Raw genomic sequence first — 26,856 nt, forward strand, 5'->3', positions numbered from 1 at the left:
TTATAAAAAATTAACGTCTTAAAAACTAATAGATTAAATTATACTAAATTTAGCTCAAATGTTTATAACAAGACAAGTTACTGAAAAAATATAATGAAATTATATTTAGTATTTTAAAAATGGCGTCATTAAAACTTTAAATATCTTAAAAACCAGCAATTTATCTCAAAAATTACAAGGAAAACAACTTTTAAAAGATTTTATCACAAATATAATGGCACCAAAATTATTTTAAACAAACAACATTGAGGTTCTCAGCGAATATGCAACAATACAAACACTGAATAAATGGCAGCTCTCAATGTAGGCCATGTCTTGTCACAATAAATTTGCTCTAAATCAGTATTTATTATTTGATTTAAATAATTTAATTTTGGTATCATTAGATTTGTGATAAAATCCTCTAAAATTGCTATTCTTGTAATTCTAGAAAAAAATTGCTGGTTTTTAATATATTCAAAGTTTATTGTTTTAATGTCCACCATGTTGAAAATACTAAAGACTATTTCATGATATTTTTTCAGTTAATAGCCTTGTTATCATTAACATTTGAGCTCAATTTGGTATAATTTAATTTATTCGTTTTTAAGATATTAATTGTTTTATAAAAAACACATACAGACAGACAGATGTGAAACTAAGCATCGGAGACCCAAGTTCATATGGTGAAATGTGTTTGTCTTGACCTGAGGAAAAACATGGTACACTTCTGTCCAGAGAGTAATGGCACACTCTGTATATCCCATTGTATCCACTAACTGGTGTGAAAAGAAACTAGTGTTTCTAGTTCTAAAAAGGTTATCATATTTTTCACAAAGACACAAAACCCGTACTGCAAAGAGTTAACCCATACGTGTGGTAATTGACTAAACAAAATCTGTTAAATTACAGGAGACCACGCCGGTAATTAGTCACAGGTATATTTTAAGCTAAACTGTAATAGCATTGATTTTTATTAGTTTACATTAATTCATTGAGAAGGTGCGCTCACAGCAGAATTTTATCACTACACAATTTTAGGGATATCGGACTTATCTTTCTAATCATTAGGTAAAAGGGAAATGTGTAAACCATTCTCTAAAAGTACCTGATGGAATAAAGTATTATTTATATTTTTAAATAATAACAATAACAAAACATACATCATTGGCGTTAAAAATGGTATTGCGTTACAATAATTTAATTTCATGAATTGAATCAGTAGATCTATTATAGTAAATCACAGGGATTTTTCTTGCATTTGCACAAGTCTTTACAAAAGTCCATAATGATAACAAAGATATACATGTTGCAGTCACTGCCACACCCGTAATACAATACTCTACAACTAAGTCAACAATCTATATTGAGCTAATTTGCTTGCAACATCCAGAGTTCAACAGACCACAATTCTTATTCCATGTCCAAATTAACTCCACCACACATGTTTAATTAAAATTTCCTACGTTCGTTTAATTAATGTCTAATTTTATGTATTCTTCTTTCAGTGGTTTTGTTGAAAACCTTATTAATTAACTACGGTTGTTACAAAATAAAAAATAATATTTTAATTCACATCATCATTGACACATTATTTAATAATCTAGTTATCATTGATTCCACTTGCATACAACACAGCGATGTGAATACTTATTTTGAAAAAATTTAGTTTAATCGTTGACAATGATTAAATTGAATAAAACTTCTCGGAAACGGTCTCATTTTCATTTCACATACTAAATATACTAAAACCACTATCCACAATTTATTTATAGTAGAGTTTAAATAAGTATCATGCACAGAATCGGCTTATAATGTAACCTACATTGATAATAGACCTCTCTTCTATTGGATAAAATTTGCCACTCTACGTAAGAAATTAAACGTATTACCGTTTAATTATTGATTATGATATAGAAATTAGCAATAATTGCATTGCCAAAGAGAAAACTGAGTAGTTGGTAGGTCTGCCACTTGCAAATATTAGCTAACTAACTGCTTACTAGTCCACTTAGTGAGCATCAGAGTGACAGACATCAAGATTATACGGCATCATACATCACTGATGCTATCTGTGGGCGGCATACTGGATGGTGCATTGGCTAGAATCAACGGAACCTGGCATATAGTTGAGTAATCTAATCTCAATCAGTGACTGATCAGTTTTATTCAACAAAATACAAAATAATCTTCAGAATTATTTCTTTACTGTAAGTGCTGTCCGTGTATTAAATTATTTTCAATGACCAGGAACAAATGTACACTTAGAATTGTAATCTTCCTTGTGTTACAAACGAGAGAAAACAGGATTGCTTTGAAATTAAATATCTTCATGTTTTGTATTAATACACTTTAGAGGTGGAATTTCCAGTACATTGCTAATTGTATAAGTTTGTTGCTGAAAAGTTATACCTCTCGATGTACAAATCTTTACAAATAAAAAAAAAAACTTGTTATTTGAGATTTTGCTCGTACTTCATTATATACTTACAATGGTAAAATTAAGTAAGGATAACTTATTGCGACATTTAAATTTCCATATACAGTAGAGTCCGAATTATTTGCTTCCAGGCTAAAACAATGTTTTGAAAAAGTTATTTGGACATCAAGTACCAGTTTTCTAAACAACAGAATCAAGATTTGGGAGTGATGTAATAAACACGGTACTACAACAGCCTTGCTGTTATTAGACAAGTTGGACGCAGACGCTTGATTGACTGTTAAATATTTTAGCACTCGGCCTGGTTAACTCTTGAGTTCACATCAAGTTGATAATTGGGACTTTACTGTACGTACTCTGATAATTCCAACTTTGATTTTCTTGCAGATGAAAGTTTAAATATATTTAAAGTCATTATGTAATTAAAATTACACGTTCCTCAGTAACCCTCAACATAAACAACAAAACCTAACAAATACAGTAGGACAAGTCTAGGCACGTCAGTGCACGTCGGTTGACGCAGACTGGGTGTGGCAGTGTCATGTTGTGCTCTATGGTTGGCCAGAGCTTCAAGCTTTAGTTTGTACACATTCACCTACTTGCAGCAAGTAATCATTCCTTTCTGATGAAAGTTCGCCCCCTGAAACATCCCATTTTATTTTTAGTTTCTTTACTAGTGCTTTAATTTGACATTTTTTTAACTGAAAAGGAGAAGAAAAGTAGCATCCTTATTACTACTACTACTGACCCAAACTTTTATCTGAAGTTCACTAAATTAGGCAGATTTTCCATACAAAATCAGTTTATTACAATCACTCTCATGGTAGTACTTAAGAGAAATGACTACATAACTTCACTTGACACGACTTCCAGAGTCCAAAACCACCCCCTTTAAAAACTGTCATATATATATATATTCAAATTAAGAAAAAATTTATATGTTTTATTGTCTTACCACGTTTTCAAGATGGCAGACGCTTAAGTTCTTAAAGGTTACTACTGTAAAAACTCTAACATTATTACAATTCTGAAAGAATAATATAAGTTGCTACATCTAATTACATACATTTAGATATCTACAACTAAAAAAATCAGGCAAGAAATAATGTGAGTTTTTAACTGTTGTAATGCATGCCAAAAATTGTATATTTACATGTTTACAGCCTCATTAACCGGGCATTACAACTTAAAACCTTAAAAGCTTATATCTACATTATTTACTAACCGATCTTTATGATGTATGTATCAAAATGTTATTAGATTTTAAGGTATTAAAACCATCTTAAAACGTGATAAGATAATAAAATATCAATTTGTTCTTAATTTGAGACTGCAAGAAAAATAATGTACTCAATTTCAGTTTTATCTTTACTGGTTTCTGAAATAAAAAACACACACATAAATAGTAAATGAGAAGCGATAGACCACTGGTATTTTAGCTTCTCTCGATCCATGAAACAATAACCTAAAGATTGTGTGGAGAGTTTTGCTACACCTGTATGAATATCCTACTATAAGAACTTTTCTGTTACCAAGAAAGGAATGCTGAAACAAGCTCAGACTTGGTATAAAAATTGATTTAAAATGTGGGTCATTTAAAAATAAGACCTTTTGTAAATACCATGACCAACGCCATTTCTTTCCATTATGGCAACTGTTAAGATCTAAAAAAATTCAATTCACAAAGCCATTATTTCTGAACCTAGAGAAAAAAAACTTCTGTAATGCATATAACATTTTCTAACCTTTACGTTAAAACATTTTTTGTGCATCTCAATTGGTCCTCGAGATATTGAGTACATGTAAATCTCACGAGAATAAATTAATAATATTTAGCTGTCTAAATCTACCTACTTCTTCTAACTGAGCCAAAAGGACTATGAATATTTAGAGATTAATTGATATTACTCATACTTACGTGATAGTTTTCTTTTCAACATTCTTCGGTTCTGGCCTTGCACGATTGAGCACTTTTAGAAAATCTGAGGTCTTGGCCCGCATACGTGAATGGATGTATGCTTTCGAACATTTAATATGGTAATGCAAGTAATGTCGAAACATGTGTATAAGATTGATTGTATTATCTCTTGCAGTTCGGTTTGTATGCCTTGGAAAAAGAACTGCAACATAAATAACATTATTGTAAGAAATTAGAAAACAGTTTAGCAAAAAACGAGCTATGAAATCTAATGAAAATTAGAACCAGTAAAGATTTTTTTACAATAAACTCAAGATGAGATCTCTGATCATAGGAACATTCTATATTGCAATAATTATGTCTGTTTTTATATTGTGTGACCATGTAATGTTTAATTTAGTTTCCACGAATATTGTTAAAATATCCTTCTAAGTATTTAGATGTAACAACTAACCAAGGACCAACTAAACCCTGGACTCAAGTCAAATCAACTCAAAGAGTTAACATAACCACCGGAATACCTGAACAAGCTGGCCTTCCATGTACAAACCGCTTTGCTTGCCTAACAGTCTTGGATGAAGAAGTGGAAGAAGAAGTTAATATGAAATAGACAATAGACAATAGACAATAGACAGTTTCTTTATTCATGTACATAGAGTTACAGAATTGGCGTCAAGTAGGTAAAGGTAATAATTTTAGGATATTAGTCAGCAATGTAGAAAACAGTGGATAAAACCATTTTAAGCACTATGATTAATGGTTCCTCCAGTTTATAAATTCTTCAAGGGAGTAAAATGTCCTCTGTAGAAACCATTCTTGGAGTTTCTTCTTGAAGCATTTCTGTCCACTGTTTATTTTCAGATGGTCTGGAAGAATATTGAAGAGTTTAGGTCCTGCATAGCTTGGCTTCCTCTCGTACAGAGCAAGACGATGAATTGGCAGAGCATAGTTCATGGCGTTCCGGGTGTTGTAATGGTGCATTTTCTCCCAGCCTTGTATAATGTTCTGTGAGACAGCATAGCAGATCACTTCAGTCACAAACAGAGATATCACAGTCAAGATTTTAAGATTTTGAAAAGCTTGCCGGCAAGTAGCCTTTGGGTCTAGTCCCTGCCAATGTTCTCACAGCTTTCTTTTTGAAGTATTAGTACCCGTTGGAGATTCCCGATGGAAGAGTTTCCCCATACCACTAATCCATATCTTAGATGTGCTTCAAAGAGTGAGAAATACGCAGTTTTTGCTGTGTCCAGATTGCTCATTTTTGTTATTCTTTTTAATACATATAGGCTACTGCTGAGCTTTCTGCAGAGTTGGTCTACATGTGGAGTCCAGGTTAGATTGTTTGGTCAATGATGATTCCTAGGTAGTTAGCTTCATTTTTCAATTCAATATCTGGCAAGCCATGTATTACTGCACTTGCTCTTCCTAAGTTCAGTTGTTGGGTTTTGCGGTCATTTAATATAAGATTGTTTTTGGTGACAGTATTGCTTTGCCATGTCCAGGGCTACAAAGGAAGATATTTCAAGTTCTGGTATTTGTTTCTTTCTCGGCCACCAGCAAGGCTGTGTCATCAGCATACATCATGACTTGGCAGAACTCTTGTAGATATTTTTGGGAGGTCATTAGTTAACAGAATAAAAAGCATTGGTCCAAGAACTGAGCCTTGGGGAACACCTCTGTCAATTAAAAGTGTGGTGATCTAGTTTTATAAATTGTATTGTTTAATGTATATGCTATCTCTACTGTTTGTGATCTGCCTTTAAGATAACTTGACATCACACTTTCCCAGAAATCCCTCTTATCCCCATGTTCTTCATCTTTTCTAATATAAGATCATGCTCCAAGCAATCGAAACGCCCTACTGAAATCCAGGAAAAATGCACTGATGGCAGTTCCTTCCTCCATTTCATTCAGCACAAGCTCAGTGAAATTTATTATGGCAGAAGTTGTTGATCTGCCTTTGAGGAATCCATGTTGCTGGCTTGTGATGATGTTGTTTACTGTCCAGATGGTTCAAGAGTCTGACAAGGACAATTTTCTCAATTACTTTGGATATTGTTTGATAGGAGTGATATGGGGCGGTAGTTATCGATTGAGGTGCTCGGATTCTTTTTGAGTTTAGGAAAGACTTTTGCTAGTTTTAATGCTTTTGGGAAAAATTCCTTGGGTGAAAGATAGGTTTTATGATGAAATGTAAGTGGAGGTGCAATTTCTTTCCTTACAGTGTTTTAGTAGTATGGGGGACACTTCATCAATTCCAGAGGACGGTTTGGATTTAAAAAGAAGATATGGTGTTTGTTACTTCGATGACTGATACTGGTAGAAAAGTCAAGTCAGGAATATAGTCAGTTTTTCTAGCTCATTTAGTTGTGGCCTTTGTTGTATCTGGCCAGCAGCAGTAAGAGTTTTCTCCGCCACTGAGACAAAAATGTTGATTGAAGTGTTGAGCAATTTCAAGCGGCTCCTCAATCAGTTCATTTTTGACTAGTAGTTTGAAGGTTGATGGAATCTTTTGTATTTTTACACCTTTCGTAGTTGATCACCTCCCAAAGGGCTCTTTGTTTGTTTTCACAGTTTTGAATGTAGTTTCGATGTGATTTCTTTTCGCTTTTCCTTCAGTTTTAAGTCATATTCCCTTTTTCTAGCAGCTGTTTTCTGTTTTATTTTCTTCTGAACTATGAAGTAGCATTCTTCCAGTGCTTGTAAGTAGTTGTGTTTTAGTGTTTGTGTATCCTCATCAATCACTACACCAAATTTTCTTTTTTTTCTTTGACCTTAATTTTTTGGTAGGACATGCTGTATTCAAGGCTAAAATCAAAGTATTATTAAAGCTGTCATAGGCCTGATCAACTTCTATTTTGTTGTAAACGTCACACCAGGTTACGTTTGACAGTATAATTTTTAGTTGATTGAGATTTTCCTGATTATACTGTCGACGTGTTGAGGATGGGAGTCTCAAGTTCTGGGGTTGGACGTTGATTGTGCTGATTTGCGCTTTGTGATCCGACAGTCCTGTAGTGATGACATCTACGTTGATGTCTTTAGAGTTTAAGTTAGAGCATACCATGTCAATAGATGTGGCTGAATGTTGAGGTGACTCTAGTTGGCGGTAGCTCTAGTCTTTCGATGTTATGACTGCTCAACATATTTTCTAGTTTGTTTCTGTTTTGGTTTTGTGTCAGCATGTCTATATTTATGTCTCCCATGATGATGGTAGGGCATTTCCATGTAGGTATTTTGTCTAAGGTACTTGAGATTATATTCAGGGCATCTTCAAGGTTCGAACTTGGAGGTCTGTAGATGCCAAGAAGGTATACAGTTTTCTGCTTCACTTTAATATTGGACTGCATATTGTTCACAAATCAGTTCTTCAGAGGTTGTGTCTTTACTTTCTACTACATTTTCCAAGTGATTCAATGAGCGTATACGGCCACTTCCTCCTTTCTCCTCGAAAACTTTCTGGAAAACCCCCCAATTAATATGTAATCTCTTAGTTTGGTATGTAGAAGTTGGTAATCTTTTAGACTATGCTCTGTCAAGACTACAATATGAGGTTTTGTGGTGTGAAGTAAGTGGTCAAGCTGGTTTGTCTTGTTCATTAATGAGTCAATATTTTGGTGGAGTAATTTTTAGCTTTTTTAGAGGGTTTATACTTTTAGTTTCAGTTGGGAGTTTTATGAAGATTCTTGTAAAGGTTTTTTGGTTTTCTGCGGATGTTTCAGTTTTGCTTTTTTCCTGTGTGGTTGTCTCTAAAAAATTGTGTTTTTTGTTATGATCTGCCATGATGTTATAGTTTACAGCCATATGTTCTTTATAAAAATGCTATATTACTGCTAAAGAAGTCATCTAGAGTTTGGTCCTCTGCTAATGTTTTTGAGTTTAGGGGTGGTTTGCAGTTTAGAGGCAGATGAAAGTCTTCAGAGACAGTCAGTTAGTCTGCTAGTTTTAAAAGTGGAGTTGGGGTTTAGGTGGTGAACATCTGCCTCCACTACAATGATGTTGAAGTCCTCGTCATCACTTGGAGTGAAATCCAAACCGTTAACCTGGGATCCTGTTGCCTGTAGGGTTTGTCATTTGGCTGGATACCTCTGTCAATGTTGGTGTAGACAGTTTTTTAGTTGGGGTTTGACTGGTTCCCCCCGTTAATCCCTGTTTCCAGTAGAGTTGTCAATTGGCTGGATACCTCTGTCAATGTTGGTGTGGACAGTTTTTTTAGTTGGGGTTTGACTGGTTCCCTCCGTTTAATCCTGTTGCCTGTAGAGTTGTCAAGAGGCTAGGTTCAGTTGCCTGTAGGGTTGTCAATTGGCTGGATACCTCTGTCAATGTTTGTTCTAGACAGTTTTTTAGTTGGGGTTTGACTGGTTCCCCCCGTTAATCCTGTTTCCAGGAGAGTTGTCAATTGGCTGGATACCTCTGTCAATGTTGTTGTAGACAGTTTTTTAGTTGGGGTTTGACTGGTTCCCCCCGTTAATTCCTGTTTCCAGGAGAGTTGTCAATTGGCTGGATACCTCTGTCAATGTTGGTGTAGACAGTTTTTTTAGTTGGGGTTTTGACTGGTTTCCCTCCGTTAATCCTGTTGCCTGTAGAGTTGTCGAGAAGCTAGGTTCAGATGCCTGTAGGGTTGTCAGTTGGCTGGATACCTCTGTCAGTGTTGTTGGCAGTTTTTTAGTCGGAGGTGGATTTGTTCCCCCAATTAACCCTGTTTCCTGTAAAGTAGTAGTTGATGGTCTACTTTTTGCCACCTGCAGGGAGATGCTGAAAACATTGCCTTTTTCCATTAAAAGCTCTTGATTTTCTGAGACTTGTGTTTGTTTTGGCCCTGTGACTTCGGTTTTTTCTTTATTTTGTTTACAGTAGTCAAGACTAGAGGCTGTTTTTTTCTTTGTCACGTTGTTTGGAGTTATTGTCAAGTTGAGCAGCAATATCCCTAATCTTAAGATCTGCTTCATCTTGCCTCTGTCTTAGCTTAGCTAGTTCCAGGAGAAATGATGAGTTTGAGATAGTAGTCAAGGTTTCACTGTATGTTTGGGTCTCTGTTGATTTATACGATTTTGGGTTTTGCAGTTTGTTGGCACTTTCATGTGAACAATTTCTTCATTATTCATCTTCAAAATTGATTTTTCAAGATTGGTTATCTTTTGTGAATATTGTGTGAGCAGTTGGTTTTGAGTGTAATCATGGTCTTCAAATAAATTTTGTAGTTCTGATTGTTTTGTTTACTTTTTTTCCAATTCTAATAGTGTGTCATGCAGTTTTTTATTTTTTCTTGGAGAGTTTCAATTTTGTTCTACATATTTTTCCTCAGCTGCTAGAAGATCCTCCATTTTGGCTTCCATGCTAGCCAAGGTAATCTCTAGTTTGGAGTTACACTCATGTTTGCTTTGGATATCTCTTGCCGAAGTTTTGTTATTTTCATGTAATAGTGCATTCCCAGCCTCTGCAGCCAAAGTAAGTGAAGTCTCTCTAGGTCAGCTTCATCTAGCGTTTTTTGTTCCTGTAATTTTGACTTCACCTCCTCAAGCTCTGAGGTCAAATGGTTGTTATTCATCAATAAATAAGAGTTGTCTTTAGCCAAGGAGTTTTTCAGAAACTTTAAACTGTTTTACAGTCAATACAAATCCAGGATTCAACATCTGACTTGCACATCTTTATAAGTTTTTTATCAGATACACCTATACATCCTGCATGGTACCACACAATTGCAGTGACCTGTGCATTGTATTCCTGAAAATTTGACCCCAATACTACATACACCACAAGGATACTTAGTTGGTGGCATTTTATACAGTAGAAAAATATATTTATATTGGATTTTCAAACATTGTCAGATTGGCATTAATTTATTCCAAATGAATGAAGCAATTGAATTGAGTGAGGCAAAATTTTGTTGTTTATTCCATGGTAAGAACAGCCAGTGTAGAGCTGTTAGTCAGTAGGCAGTTGCTTATGCGGGGATAGTTGAGGTAGGCTCTGTAGGTATGTGAGCCACTAGTGCAGTGTCAGCGATTGTGTCTGTCTGTCTGTCTGCCAGCTGTGCTACTCTGGTAATGGTGTAGCTCAGGTGTCGAGTGTTGCAATAATACAATATGAAACAGTTCTCTTGACTTGAATGAGAAGTTATGATTTTTATCTTTTACAGAGTTCTTGATAAGTAATTGTTATTATATACTTATGGAACAGACTTACAGTTGTTAGTGTGCAAATGATGTGAGTATATAGTTGTGAATATTTGTTGGTTAAAACACCCACTAATACTACACTTTTTAAGAGGTCACTTTCACTTAAATGTTACTTTGTCGGCCATCTTGGGTTACACTACAAAGAGGTGCAATCTAAAATTATGATTTGCGGTGATAGCCATGGACGTGATATCGCTTATCACCTCAACAAGAAACAAATGAAGAATAACGCATTTGGTTTTATCCGTCCTGGCGGCCGAACCAAAAACATTTTAAATTCCAAAAACATTGACTCAGAAAAACTGGACAAAAATGATGTTATGGTGCTTATATGTGGGGCTAATGATGTTGCTAAGAATGAATCTTGTGAGGCACTGGATGGTATCAAGACTACATTAACCAAACTTTCTCACACTAAATTTGTTTTGGTAGATATTCCTAATAGACACGATCTTGCTAATTGGTCTTGTGTTAATGTAGAGACAAGAAAAACCAATGCTGCTCTTAAAGAAATGAGCCTATTACACCCAAATGTCAGCTTAGTGGAAGTGAGTAAAGCTGAGAGGCATTTGCATACACGGCACGGTCAACATCTGAACCTTATGGGTAAAATGTGGCTGGCTGAATGTATTGCTGAAGCGATTGACAACCTGGCGGACTCAGAACATCTTGTAGATACTTCTCAGCCACCACCACCTGGTACCAGTTGGGATGAATCTTTGGTTGACGACAGCGAGAAGCCTACCAGGAAAAGTCCTCAGCAGGGATCGGTTGTGTTGATGGTGAAGCCTTCTGAGATAAACCCTAAACAGGGATTGGTGACGTTAAGAGGAACGACATCGGGAAACATAGAAGGAACTGCCTCTACCCACCATCCATAGCCAGTAAGCCTCTACCTAGTCATTACTCTGTCAATTGTAATAAACTATCACTTTGTCATATAAATATTCAATCTGTAAAAAATAAATTATATGCTTTGGAAGCCTATTTGAATAGTAATTACTTTGATATACTGTGTCTTAATGAACACTGGTGTGCTCACGAGGAACTCGACCTTTATGTGCCAAGTGGTTTCTTATTAGCAATTGGTTATTGTAGGAAATTGTTTTCTCATGGTGGTGTGTCTATTTACATAAATAAAAATGCTAAGTTCAATTTTGAAATAATTGATATTAGTAGATTTTGTGAAGAAAAACAATTTGAGGTGTCTGCAATCAAATTTTCTAAGTTAAATTTAGTCTTACTATCAATTTACCGGACCCCTGACTCTTCAATAGATGTTTTCACTGATAAAATGTCTCAGGTGTTGGATAGTATCTCTAGTTTGTCTAAAATGGTGAATTGCAAGATAATAATTTCTAGTGATCTGAATCTTGATCCTAGACACTCTGACCGTAAGACTGTCAATTTTTTAAACATGCTTAGGTCATATGACTGTTACTGTTTAAATTTAGAGCCAACTAGATTTAGCTCTTGTATAGATAATTTCATCTCTAATATTGGAAATAATGCAGTAGTTTGTCAGGTTGATCACCACCATTTGTCTGACCACTCTGGTCTTATTTTAAATGTTGACTTAAACAAATTGTCTTTAATTACTGACCTTCCAAATTTTACTGATGCTACCACATCAGATATTAGCTATACTTATAGGGTGCTCAATGAAAAAGCTGTATCTGCCCTATTTAATGGTCTGGGTAGTTCTGATTGGGAAACATTTTTCTCATACTGTAAGAATACAAATGAAGCATTTGAACTTTTTATTAACGATTTAGTGGTTAGGTTTAATAACTGTTGTCCTTTAAGGAAAAAAAAATTGTAAAAATAAGGAAAAACCTTCAGTAGCCCAAAAAAACTGGTACACTCCGTACTTAGGAAAAATTAAATCTTTTCTTGTAATATGTCATGAAAAATACAAAGCTAGACCATGTTCTAAATATAAGGAATATTATTCTAGGCTAAAAAAATTGTACAGATCAGAAATAGTAAAAGCCAAGAAACAATCTAATGCAGATTTCATTCTGAAATCTCAAAATAAATGTAAAGCAGCCTGGAAGATAATCAATAAGGAAACTGGTCGTTTAATTAAACAAAGCACTCCAAATTTACCCATTAGTGCTACTGAGTTTAACAATTATTTTGTTAATGTTGGTAATAACAACCAACAAGGTTTTCCTATTGATAAAATTGCAACCCCACTTGAAATTTTACAGTCTGTTAAACCTGTAAAGGATCCTAAACTGTATTTTAAATTTAACTTTGTAGATTGTGTTACTGTGAATAAATGTATAAGTAGTCTAAGTAATTCAAAGGCAGAAGATGTTTATGGGCTTTCAAATTATGTTCTCAAGAAGTTAGGTTTAGTTTTGCTCATTCCTTTAACGATTCTAATCAACTGGAGTTTTTCAGAGGGAGTTTTCCCCAACTGTTTAAAGGTAACAGCTGTAAGTCCCATTTTCAAAAAAGGTGATAGGCTCAGTGTAAATAATTACCGTCCGATTGCTCTTGTGCCAGTAATATCCAAGCTGATAGAGTCCATTGTTAAGGATCAGTTAGAAACCTACTTTGAAACAAACCATTTTCTTACTTCTGCTCAGTTTGGATTTAGAAGAGGATTATCTACCATTAAGGCGGTAGAAAATCTGGTTTTCAATGTTATGGAGGGTTTTGAACACAACGAAGAAACTAGAACATTACTTTTAGACCTTAGTAAAGCTTTTGACCTTGTTCCACATAAAGAACTTCTAGAAAAGCTTAATTTCTATGGCTTGGAGAATGTTGAATTATCTTTTATGAAATCTTATTTGGTATACAGGTCACAATTTGTAAAACTTGGAGACCAAAGATCGGACCTGAGGATGGTGACGAGGGGGGTTCCACAGGGCTCTGTCCTTGGTCCCTTCCTTTTCGTAATTTTTGTAAATGACTTACCTAATTTTCTTCCAGAAAAGTGCCTTCTTTATGCTGATGACACCACACTTTATACATCTAGTCCTGATCGAGAACGTAATGAATTGGTCATTGATTACATGAAGGAGCGTTGTGATCTTTGGTTTTCATCCAATAAGCTTATCTTAAATAATGATAAAACTGAAGAAATCATCTTTAGTTTAAGTAAATCTACTCATCATAAGACAGTTAAACTTCTTGGAATTAATTTGGATTCTAAATTGATGTGGGACATTCATACAAAGCATTTATGTACTTGCCTTTCTAGAGTTTTATTTCTGATCCGTAAATTAAAAATGTGTACTCATTTAGATTTAGTGACCCAAGCTTATTATGCATTTTTTCATTCACGTTTACTTTATGGTATTACTCTTTGGGGTAATTCCAGTGGAGCTCAAGAAGTTTTCATGTGGCAAAAAAAAGTGGTCAGGTGTATAAAAGGTCTGGGGGATAGAGATTCATGTCGAACTATATTTCCTGAGCTTAAAATACTCACATTACCTAGTCTATTTATCTTCTACAGTCTCACCCATGTCAAGGAAAACTTAAATGGTCTTGTTTCAAGAGGTTCAATCCACTATTACAATACCAGAGGTCAAGATCTATTGGATGTAAGATATGCTAGACTAAGTAAAACCCAAAAGTCTTTTAGCTTTATTTGTATAAAACTTTTTAATAAATTGCCCTTGAACATTAGAAATCTTCCAATTAACGCTTTTAAAACAAAAATTAAAAATTGGCTGATTAGTCAAGCATTTTATAGTGTAGCTGAATTTGAAAATGGGAATTTATATTCTATAAAATTTTAATCCAAGATATTATGTAAATATGTGTTTTTTACTTGAATCTTTGTATTTATTTGTGTGTTTAATTTATTTATAGGTTTTATTCATTTATATGTTTTTAACTTATTACACTTATTGTTATACATTTTAAATGCAGATTTACCTTATCTTATTCACTTTTGTTGACTATAGATGTATTTTATTTGACCCGAAAAATTGGCTGATTAGTCAAGTATTTTATAGTGCAGCTGAATTTGAAAATGGGAATTTCTATTCCATAAAATTGTAATCCAAGATATTATGTAAATATGTATTTTTTACTTGAATCTTTGTATTTATTTGTGTGTTTAATTTATTTATAGGTTTTATTCATTTATATGTTTTTAACTTATTACACGTATTGTTATACATTTTAAATGTAGATTTACCATATCTTATTCACTTTTGTTGACTACAAATCTATTCTATTTGACCTATATAATTTGACATGTAACCTTTAATATCTAAGATTACACTAAGGCTGTGTACATTTGACTATGTCTATTGCAACTACTGTTGATTAAGGACAATAAACATATTTTATTTCATTTCATTTCATTTCGTGTCATTAATACAACCAACCTCCATTTTCCAAACTACCTGTGGATTTTTAACCCTTTGAACCCCAGACCAAAATATTGATGGTGGAAAAAACGTACCAAAATCATTTGACCTAAGAACTACCGAGAATCCCCGGAGCAGAAACAACTGTTTTGCATATTGTTTGTAAAAAATTAATACTTTTGCTATTTTTTATGCTATTGTCTTGTATTACACACCAAAATGTCCAGAATGAAATTGTATACACAGAAAAAGATTAGTCTGAAGTATAAAAAAATGATTAAAAGCATTAAAATAATTTTAAAATATATGTATATAGATTTTTAGGCAAAAAAATTGATTTTAAGATTTTTTAATTAAAAAATAAGAAATATTTTTACCATGGGCACCTATATATACATTTTATTTTTCTAAAATTAGTTTTGTGTATGTACAAAAAAATTATATTGATATCTCTAAAAATAAACTTTTTTGAATTTTTATATAAAAGTATACGACTTGTAAAAACCTCTAGGCGTACAACACAAAAATCACTGATATTACCTAAATAAATAAATTAGTAAATAAATAAATAAAAAAATTAGTATTTTAATAAAATACATATAAATATGTATTAATACTCATAAAATAAGTATTTTACGATTTCAAATAAATATGTATTAAACGCATATACCATGGCGACGATATTACGTCGCCCGGGATTCTCGCAACTTTATTGGCGACGATACATCGTCGCCGTGGGGATCTTCGCATATCTTCTCGGCGACGATATTTCGTCGCCTGGGGTTCAAAGGGTTAATTTGTATTCTCCTCAATATAATGACAAATATACAACTTTTAGAAAACTTTCTACTTTAAAAATATATTATGACAAAGTCAATAGATTATTAGAATCACAATCAAGATATTTCAAAAACAATTTACAACAAATGCACTGAATTTTAACAGAACCCCATTATTTCTATCAAGGTTCCACAGTCATTTTAGTTGAAGCTATTCTTATACACTGAAGAAACCTCACTTGCATTTTATACAACAATTTTTGCTGAAGGCATTTCTTAAAAGTACATTCCCAATTTTGTGCAATGCATAAGATGTAAACAGTACAGGTAAAAAACAAAACTATATTTATGGTTCTAAATAATTATTGGATAAAACTAACTGCTTAATGGTGGAACAAACATTTACATTACTGCGCAAATTGTGAACACAAACATTAATTTACTTTTTTATGTTTATTTAAAAATATCAAGGTACAATTTATTTTTGGGTGTTTTTAATACCCCATAATATGTCCTCCTTAAGTGTTTGAAGACATTTAATAAACAAGATCTCACAAACCTTCTAAATTTCATCATTATAAAACCACACTTTTATAACCACACAAATCATCTTTCCTGTAGTAGCAGAATCAAGATTTGAAAGTCTTAATTGCAATTGCCCAGAAAATGAAAAAATCTCTAAAATTTTGTTGAGTATATGTTTTACAGTTCGACTCATCTGTTTAGATGAAATCTTTTCACCATCATTCCTTCAAACATGCGATAAATTTCAGCCTTGAACTAGATAATGGTTTTCATCCAAAACATAACTCTCTCTACTTTTGTTCACACCAATCTTTTTTTTTTGTCCCAGAAACTCAAATCTTTCATCACTGAGCACTTCAGTAAGAAGCTGCCTTTTACTGGCCTTCAGGTTTTCTGACCATACTCCAAAACTCTTCTATTTTGACTTAGTTATGCTATTATATTAGTAAGAACAACACTAGTTTAGAGGTTATACAGCAGTGATAAGAACAGAGGAAATAAAATTTCACAGCAAAAGTGAAATTTACTTTTAGTTCACATTACAATGCACTATTCTGTAACTTACTAAAATACAAACAAAGCATATTATTATTATGTATACTGAAGTATAATAGTATTTATACGCACCAAGTTGTAAAACAGAACCCATTTCTTTATTTCTTTTAAATTGAGATAAAAATGAACAAACTAATACGGTTTAGCCAATACTCACCAAAAGTTATATAGCCTATATTTTCTCCAACGAGTGCATCTGAGTTCTGAAGTTCGAGCGGGGGCTCCCTATGACTAAACAGGACTTGTGGTGCTGTGTGACTTGCCCTTCTCCCTTCCTTAAACTCCTGCATGAAAACCTTTCCTATGACGATGTCGTTTTCATCCTTAAATATTGTGCTAAATACTACTGTGACTCTATCGGACTTGGCTTCTACGTACCTGAGGAAAAACAATTACTGAAGGAGTTATAAACACACAAACAAGGCAAGTGTAATTGTAAAATATGTTAAACTTAAACAACATTGTACTACGATCTCTGGTGAATGGATGATGAAAGAAAAATTTAAGAAACATATTTAATGATATTATTCCAAGTACTAATATGAGGATCATTAAATGAATCACTTTTTAACTGTACCTCAAAAATGGGTTGGCGTTTGTGTGTCGAGTTGGCACCTTTGTATTTTTTTCTCTTAGCTGTACGAGAATATTTAGTATACATAACCTTAAATGTATTAAGTTGCAAACGGTGGGTCCGCTCTATATTTCACTGTTGATTAAGAGTTTTAGCTGCAAATGGGATCATAGGAAGAAAAAAATCAAAAAGAATATTAAGTTATAGGAATAGTTTAAATCTTTCAATGTTTAGAATTGAGTAATTTAAACATTTTTTTGCATTAACAGGTAAACTCAGGACAAAAGGTGTATTACTATATTGAACTAATAGCTAAAAAAGTGCATATGAGTGCTGGAACTGTTCCTAACATTATTCATAATAAGCTGCAAGACAGGAAAACCAGTATGAGATGAGTTCTAAGACAAGTTACGAACTGAATTAAAAATAATTTTCAAAACATATTTAGTAGAATTGTAACATGTGATGAAACCATTTTCACCCATAATATTTACACCAAAATTGGCTGGAATGACAAAGTTAAAAACCCGGTACTAAACTAGCTTCGAGATCATCCCAAAGGATTTTATACCAAATGCAATGTACAATGGGACGAGTGAAAAAATGTAGCTGTGAACTGTGGTTGAAGTATTGATTACACAAGACATTTTTGTGCTTGTGATTTGTCTTGTTACTTTCTGAATAGGCCTCATAACAGAGCATGTATAGAGCAATAATGAGAATAATCTTATTAATATAAGGTAAATGAAACCGAGATATCCAGACATGTTGGATAAAAAACATCAAACATGTTGAATAAAAAGATCAAAATGTGTAGGTATGTGAGCTTTTTGACCCCACAATTACGATTATCTTGAATTCTATTGGACATGACATATGAAACAAAAATGTGTTCTTGATCTGTAAGACATAGAGGATTGTGTCAACAGATTCCACAGATTTGAATGTAATGCATGACTATGTCATTTGGCTCAGTTAATTAAATATTTTGTGTATTGAAAGTGGACAGGATTAGTGGAAGGTCTCAGAAACGCTCTGTCAATCTTGTGGGCCTTGAAACACCAAAGGTTTCCTCTTAGCACTCGCACTTCCCCCCTCAACTCCACTCTTGCATCCGCTATTTGAGTTATACAATTGGTCTTGCACTGCTTCTTCGTTTTTAATTATTTTGTAAATCCATCTTTGAAGTTATTATTTCTTAAAATACACAAATAAAACAAATGAAGACTAGAACAATCTACTTTTATTTTAATATATTTTAATCAAATCCACTACATTCTTTCTTCAACGATAAATGGCATTAGAATTTCATTAATTATTATAGCAGTAGTTAAATTACATTATCCATGCATGATCAAGAATGTGCTAAATCACTATCCATAATTATGTATAACTGTAATCTGTTTAATTATGTACTGAGCTATCTGTCAACATATACAGCAATTGAATATTATGTTTCCATTAAGATTAACTTGAGAGTCAAGAGAAAATATACTGTAAAATTTAATGTTAACATTAAATATAGTATATTAATACCACCAATAATTGTTATTTAAACACAAGAGTAAATAGTAAGTTAAGTTAAAATTATTCATTATTAGTTACACAAATTAAAACTAATATAAGATTAACTAAACTATTTTGTTGACTGTAAATAGTTAAAATCAAGTTAAATAATAAAATGCTAACATTTATATATTATATATATATATATACATTAAATTGTATAAATGGCAATTGCCTTATTTAATTTCAATAAACATTGAATCGCAAAAAGTACTTGCTCCGCCGGGAGTCGAACCCGGATCTCTCACTTGCCGGGTGATGTGCTACCATTACACCACAGAGCCCTTACTTTTTCCGATTCAATTATTTTGTATTTGGCCGTATCTGTCACATATGCGTTTAAATAAGCAAACTAACATATGATCGGAGGACCAAATACCTGTCAAACGACTTTTATTTAAATTAAATTGTATAAATTTGTATTAGTGGCAATAACCTTTTATATATATATATATATATATATATATATATATATATATATATATATGTTAGCATTTTATTATTTAACTTGATTTTAACTATTTACAGTCAACAAAATAATTTAGTTAATCTTATATTAGTTTTAATTTTTGTAACTAATAATGATAGTTATAGTTAGAATATATTATATAAACAATTTATAAACATAAAAATTAAATATGTATATTGATTTTTTTAACGTTTAATAAATACAAGCGATGAGATTGAATAACAAATAATAACACTTACATGGTTTCTTCATTTCTGTAATTTATTACAGCTTGTCTATGACCTTCTTCACCTCGTTCTTGAAAATCAAAATACTTTTCAAATACTGAAGCAAAACAATTTCTTTTCAGAAGGCCAATCTTTTTTACTATTTCCTCCCAGTTTGTTGGGATGTTGTCTAAACTTATCAACACAGACACATTATAACCTGGAAAAGTAAATATAATTAACAATGTGCTTAACTAATAGACAAATCAACAATTATGTTAGTTATCACCCTCATTTCTGACACTTGATTAACCCATTGCGGATCGTATTGTTTTGGCGCGCAGGCACGAATTAATTTACGGTCAGCGGCCGCACGAACAGCAATGGTGCGCCACAGTATTGCTTGCTATTGTATACTAGAAAATTCAACTGTGAAGGTTTTCGTTCAGATGGAACATGGGTCTGCTGGAGTATCCGTTATGTAGGAACGATAACACGCGAGCAAGGTTCCAGGGTGGCAGGGATGATGTCTGAATCATGGTCTAAATAAAGCGGCTCGGGCGAAGCGATTACAACATCCGGGCCCATTGTCTAGACTAAACCCGCCAACATATACGTCTGCGTCTTTTCGTTGTGTCACTAACCTCAAAAGTATTATAATAACAACTGAGGAAAACACCCAATCAGAAGTGCTAAAAAGCAGAGAGTAAACTCATATGAATGATTTTTCAACTTCGACATACAACTGCGATCTGTAGGATATTTATAAAACTTTTGAAAACTCTAAACGTAGACCGTTGTTAAATACTCTTAGTTGACAAGTGAAGACGATCGCCCGATCTATCAGACATTAAATGAACTATTTGGAGGAAAATTTAAAAGCAGGCTGCTTTTGCGACCTGAGCTCGTCATCTAATTATATAATTATAATTAGTTAGGCCCGGCCGCTGCGTGACGAGCCCAGCTCGTCAGAGATCCACAATGGGTTAATGAGTTCCATGAAGAGATAATTAGTTTTCTAATCAGAATTATAGTACTGTAGGTACCACTGTTTAAATTTGGTGTATAATATGTGAAAAAATTAATTTCAAATTGATGCGAACAGATAAGACACAGGTAGAAAAATACTACAGTTGCTTGAGAAAGGTGACGTGACTGATATGTAAACTAGATGTACTAGTCACTAGCACGAACTTTCCAATGCACACAAAAATAAAAGTGCAGTGCACTTGTGTGTTTTTTTGCATGTTGTTTATTTTGTTGGCAAACTTGTAATAATGGCTTATAATAATTATGGCCGAGTTGAACTTTCAGTCTCTGTAACATTACCAATATGAACTCATTCAAATACCCGGTAATAGTAACACTTTATGTATCCACGTAATTATTTATAGTAGTATTATGGTATTTTTAAGAAATTTATTGACAGCAGTTTGAACTGTTTCAAGCAATCATTTGTCTCACTAAATGATAGAGGAAAAAGTGTTCTTCTTTTTGTCATCACTGAAAAAATTTTTAAATTTTTTATTTAACAGAAAATTAATTTATAGGCTACCAGTTGTCCCTGATTGTTCCAACATTAAAGAACACACTTTATGCTGCTGTTTAAAAGATGTTGCATGTTTGTCTTGGATTTACATTTTTGTTATTTAAAAAGTGTCAAAATGTAATTGTTTTAGTGAGTACAATTAATTATAGTATTATTTTTGTATCCACGTAGGCCAAAATTATAAAATTACTTGGTTGTTATTTTATATAATATGAACAGTTATATAATAAGTTTCTATTATTTTCTACAGTTACTTGTTGACTACATTTTAAAAAGTAGGCCTACCCAATTAAAAGTGTAAAACAACAATGACCAGTTATATGTGTCACAATGTCGGTGGCAGTAGCAAGCTCATGAAAATCCATACGTTGAGAAAGGTTAATGGACCATCATTCACAATATCTAAAAACAGCCTTCTCCATGCACTTTGATAAATTAAAAGTAGTCTTTGCTGCTAGAAGTAAAGATTACTTTTGAGTTCAAAAATTAAGTAACGCTGCACATTTAGGGTGGCAAATAATACAATTTGAACAAAATAATCAACACTAAAGAGGGTTGAAGCAACCTGATAAGAGTAATGGAGACCGCCCAATTGATAGTAACTGACCCCATTAAAGTGATGTGTGTGATCAGCTATTACTCGTACATGGATACCTGACACACTCTCAGTCAAATTAGAAAAATGTAAAAACAGCCACATCTAGACGAAAATTAAGCTTTTTATTGTTACCTGACCTTGGTCTGTATCTTTCAACAGATTTAAATTAGCAATAGAGAACTGATTGAAACAAAAAGTATGTTACTCTGCCCATGAATATTTGGCCTGTGATACTAGTGATGTAGGTCTTTAATTATATTGTTTTTACTTATTTTATTCATAACATATTTATATTACTTTGTTATTTACATTGTATGCATTTTTATATGTTTAATTAGTTATAGGTTTCAATGTTGTTTATGCTGTTATAGACTTGTTAGTATTGTTGACTATTATATTTATACATTAGATTCTTGATTATTTCATTATTATTATTTATTATTTATACAATACAATATTGACTTTACAATACTAAAACAAAAGTAAATAATATAAATATGAGTTTTTTTATTAAAATAAAGTGATCATCGTGAGTGTTTGGTAGAAAATAATTTGAAAAGGACTAATTCCAGACACATAAGCCGAAAAGAGAGACATGCCAATGTTGAGAAATATTACACCTACAGGTGATAATAGGGCTGATAAGCTCTCTTTATCAAACACTTCATTATAAGATAGATATCCTATGTGGAGCCACTTTAATAATACTGGTCTCTTCAAACTGTCTTGTTTTACTTGGATCCATTTAATTTTATTTCTGTTAAAATACAATTTTAATTTTTATAAAGTTTTGGATAATTTTGTATTCTGCTCATCATTACATTATTATTAATTTTAACTATAAGTTTCTAACGAACAACATGTCAAATATTCATAATGTACTACATAATGCTAACATAATGTCTCATATAAAATTGTGAAGCATAAAAATTTCCCTTCCATTTTATCCAGAACAAAGTTATTATATTAATTCTGTCTTTACAAAAAGTATAAGGACCAATGCAGAGACTAGGAGAAGCCAAAAACCACTATGTTTACTGCATAATGAGACATTTTAAAATACATTTAAGCCAATATGGAGTACATATGATGGGTGTAAAATTTGCCAGATTTTTCAAAAATATAAACTTAAAGATCAACAAAATATAATTTCTTTGTTCAATATCTCTTAAAATGATTATTAAAAGGTATAATAACAAATGCCTTAGTATGGTTCCGTGACATAAGATAAGTGCTACTTTACATCTTTCTTGTAGTACTTACTGTGATTGTATGTTTACCATTTTATTATTGTGTTAGTATTAAAAATATACATTTGCCATCAGAAAGTGTTGATTTAATTTTTAGTTTAATCATTATAAAAAAATAATTATATTGGGTTATACTTTTATTATTGGATGCTGTCTATTTCTGTCAAACTAAACATCTATTGACTTAATGACTCTACCAAATGATTTACCATAATTAATCCTTAAAGCTCAGCATATAGATATGTGCGTAACATCAGAAGTGCGCTAATCGCAGCATACAGTAACAGCCGTGTTGTTTTATTGTTTGTGGGTATAGTACAAGTCACGAAAGTGTAGAAATGCTAAAATGTATTGATTTATGAACATCAACAAGCGAACTGGAAAGCATTACAAAAAAAATCAATGACCAGCTATTGATTTGTTTTTTCTTGATATTGAATGGCATGTCATGTAGATATACATGTATGGCATGCCTACGTGAAGAGCACGGTCAACAGTAATGGTAGTGCTTTTTTATATGGTTCTGTTTATTTCTTCTTCCAATAAATAGCAAATAACTCAAATATAAATAAATAAAATAAGAAATTTTTGTTTAATCTCTAGGACAAATTTTCTTCAGCGCTTTAAAGGTTTAATAATGAAACATTGCAGAGTTTTGAAACTTTACACTGAAGATAAATGTATTTCTATCTTCTTATTCTTTTTGTTGCTTTCCAAAGTGTCAAATTAAAACTTCGTGTTTTGCAAATTATGAATTAATAGAAACAATTACTAGTAATCAGGGTCAACAACTACTTATTTTGGGGGTAGATAAGCCATGTAACACATTTCCTCCCACATTCCTGTAATATTTTTTAAAATCCAACTCAGGGTTTATTCCTAAGTGATCAGATGAATTCAGTCTATTACCTTTCTAAAAGTGGTCTTTGGTTTTGGCAGTTAAGTTTTTTATTTGTACTATAAATATGTATAATGTGTAAATGCTCACCCTCCTCAGGATCTATTAATAATGACTCGTATTCTCTCCTCAGCAACTCGTCTGCTCCGTGCTCTTGAAGTTGTTTGTAAAACTTTAATAAAATACTTGTCTGAAACAAAAATGTACAAACTTAAAAACTAATTCTGAAAGTCAAGTGTCTGTCTCAAAATTGTATTTTAGCCAATGTACACAACAACTCTTTGACCATTACAATATGACAATTGTAACTATCTATACTATAAACATAAAAATCAACTATAGTAGTAAATCTTAAAAACTGGAATTTAATATTTAAACATTGAATATATATTTTACAATTCTTACTGCAAATAAATAAAGCAATAAGTTCAACTCATTGAGAGTATAAATATCTTTCTATGTTGTTTATATTTTAATAAGTACTTTATCAAGTAAACAATTTGATGGATTGGTACATGTTTACTAAAGCCATCTGCCAACTATTTAGCCCCTTGAGAGGCAACCCCTCCTCTCTGCTGTTTCATTGTCCTGATTCCAAAGAGGGTGGGAACTCTATTTTCTCTTAGAATGTTCTCAGTCCCATTATTTTTACCTACACCTATATATTATACCTATTACTAAAAAAAAAAAAAATAAAAATAAAAAATAAAAAACCAGCCATATAATTTTTAATATAATAAAGGTATAAGTGTACTGTTTTTGAGTAGACTATGTAATTTTAGAATTATATTAAGAGAAGTTGTTATTAAATTACTATCTTAACACCTATTCTTGACTGGGTAGTTCAAAATATTTAGTCACATTATGGAGATCTTAACCCTCTAGTGCTAACATTGCGCTACAAGAGGTTCGTTCGACGTTTATCCCAAAGGACATAACATCCATAATTGTCGATATTCTCAATGCATTTGACATAGTAATAAACAAGAAAATTGCCACTATTATTTTATTTACATGCTGTCTTTATTTATCCCTAAATGCTGTCGCTAGACTACAGATGAATTTTAGCTTTTCGTATTGACAATTAATTACATACTCTTGCCTCTGTAAAACCCAAAAATAACTATGAGGTGTTATCATAAGTTACATCACAGTTATTTTTGGTTTGATGGATGAAAGAATACCTAACTAATTGTTAATTTAATCCAAAAAGGGGCATTAACAATGAATTCAAATCTTTTCATATCGTCAACTGGAATAATTATTTCTTATGGGAATTACCCTTTATACGAGTTATTTTATTACTGTTGATAACCAAAGTAGTCGACTTTCCTTTAGTGTTTTACTTAAGATTTGTAGCTTTTATTAGATTTTTTAGCTATTACATTGGTTGACTTTCATTTAGTTAAAAACCCTTTTAATTATAATACAAGTCAGAAATATGTAAAATACCAACAAGGCCTTTTTTGGGTGCTATGCCTTTTGAAGTAATTGTTCGACATTGCCAGATTTTTAGGGTTTATCAGTGAGCACAGAACAACATATTTTTTATTCATGTGCTTAAAAAAAAGTAAAAGTGAAAGTTGTATTTTGATATGTAATAAATTTGTATTTATTTTTTATATTTTGGATTGTTATTGCAGTGAGTTTAGTAAATTGCTATGATGTGCTAAATATAAAAAGTAAATAAATTTATTCAGTGTCCAACCAACATTAATCATGAAATTCCTGAACAATTTCTGCATTTTAAAGTAGCCTACATATCTTTAAAACTCCTGGATGCTTGAACCAAATTTTGTAGTTCACATGAGTTTCTCACAAGGCTAGATAATGTTTGGTTACTGCCTTTAAAATATATCTGGTATATTAAAATGTATTCTTTTTTTAAATTATGCTCTACCGAATGTTGATTAAAAAAAATAACATTTACAGATTTTGTCAAAATGACATTATTTGCGGCAATTTAAATTTATTTTGAATAAGTGAGAGATTTGAAGAAGTAAATTAAATTAACACATTTTTATCAGCACAAAATATCACATGTATTACTCTCCATAAATTAAAATAGAAGATTTATTTATAGCAGTAATCTAGTAGTAAAAGAAACGCATTTCTTTCAAAGCCAATAAGAAATTATGGCAACCACCGACTGTCATACTCCCATCACAAACAGACTATATACAGAGAGAAATTAACTAATCGGCCGATGATCCGGCCTGACACCACAACGCTATTACTGGTGGCGAGTGGCCTTGAACTGTCAACTCACCTCACAACCCTCTACACTCCCTTTTACAAAGACTTTTAAAGTGCTGTCCATTATCCTTGATCACAAAAAAAAAAAATATCAGCATTAGACGTGCTTCGTTTACTTTACCCTTTCTTACATATTTTGCTCAAAATTTCTGTACATGTCCCGCATTTTTCCTATACATAGTAAATTTAAGTACAACACCCACACTACCCGCACACTGGACACCCTGTTTTCTTTAAGCAGTTCAACATGGAATAGTAAGTAAGTAACTGCAATTACAATTTTCTCATTCTGTAGCTTTTGCTGAAAAAACTATGCATAATATGTTGTATTTTGTTAATTTTTTTGTAATTATTGCTTACTTTCAACATATGCTTGCATAATTCCTAAAAACTTAAAACAATTGTAATTTATTTGCTTTACTAGCCTCAATGCAGAAATAAACAAGCAAAATATTAATGTAACTCCTGTTATTATAGCTCTACTAGTTAGTTGGAGGTTAACTTTCACACTTGGGTATCTATATATTTATATACTTAGATGAAGCATTCAAGTTTTTAGGCATTACTATTAAATCGGACCTTAATAGCAATACACCTCTTGTCAAAGCTGAGATGGCTAAAGGTCTTTGTATTATTTGTGTCCTTATAGAGATCTTACTATAAAAAACCTACTTTGCATATACAATACCTAACATAGCATACATTTGTGGGAAAAATCAGGATAATTAACAAAATCTTTATATTGCAGAAAAAAAGCCATTAGAGTGATACCTGCTCA

The 26,856-nt window shown here is 32.3% G+C and overlaps 1 protein-coding gene across 1 annotated transcript in view; it reads right to left on the reverse strand.

The window, feature by feature from the left end:
- Nucleotides 1–1,084: 1,084 nt before the first annotated feature.
- LOC124361855 (probable actin-related protein 2/3 complex subunit 2) overlaps nucleotides 1,085–26,856 on the reverse strand; it is a 32,606-nt gene continuing 6,834 nt past the window's right edge. Inside the window, exons 3-7 of the mRNA XM_046815886.1 lie at nucleotides 23,913–24,012; nucleotides 19,561–19,747; nucleotides 16,870–17,090; nucleotides 4,338–4,539; nucleotides 1,085–3,059 (exon numbers count right to left, since the gene is read on the reverse strand). Of these exons, the coding sequence (XP_046671842.1) occupies nucleotides 3,032–3,059; nucleotides 4,338–4,539; nucleotides 16,870–17,090; nucleotides 19,561–19,747; nucleotides 23,913–24,012 (738 nt within the window). The 3' untranslated portion in view covers nucleotides 1,085–3,031. The remainder of the gene's footprint in view (nucleotides 3,060–4,337; nucleotides 4,540–16,869; nucleotides 17,091–19,560; nucleotides 19,748–23,912; nucleotides 24,013–26,856) is intronic.

The sequence above is a fragment of the Homalodisca vitripennis genome, chromosome 5 (genome assembly GCF_021130785.1).
Source record: "Homalodisca vitripennis isolate AUS2020 chromosome 5, UT_GWSS_2.1, whole genome shotgun sequence".
Taxonomy (NCBI): Eukaryota; Metazoa; Arthropoda; class Insecta; order Hemiptera; family Cicadellidae; genus Homalodisca; species Homalodisca vitripennis.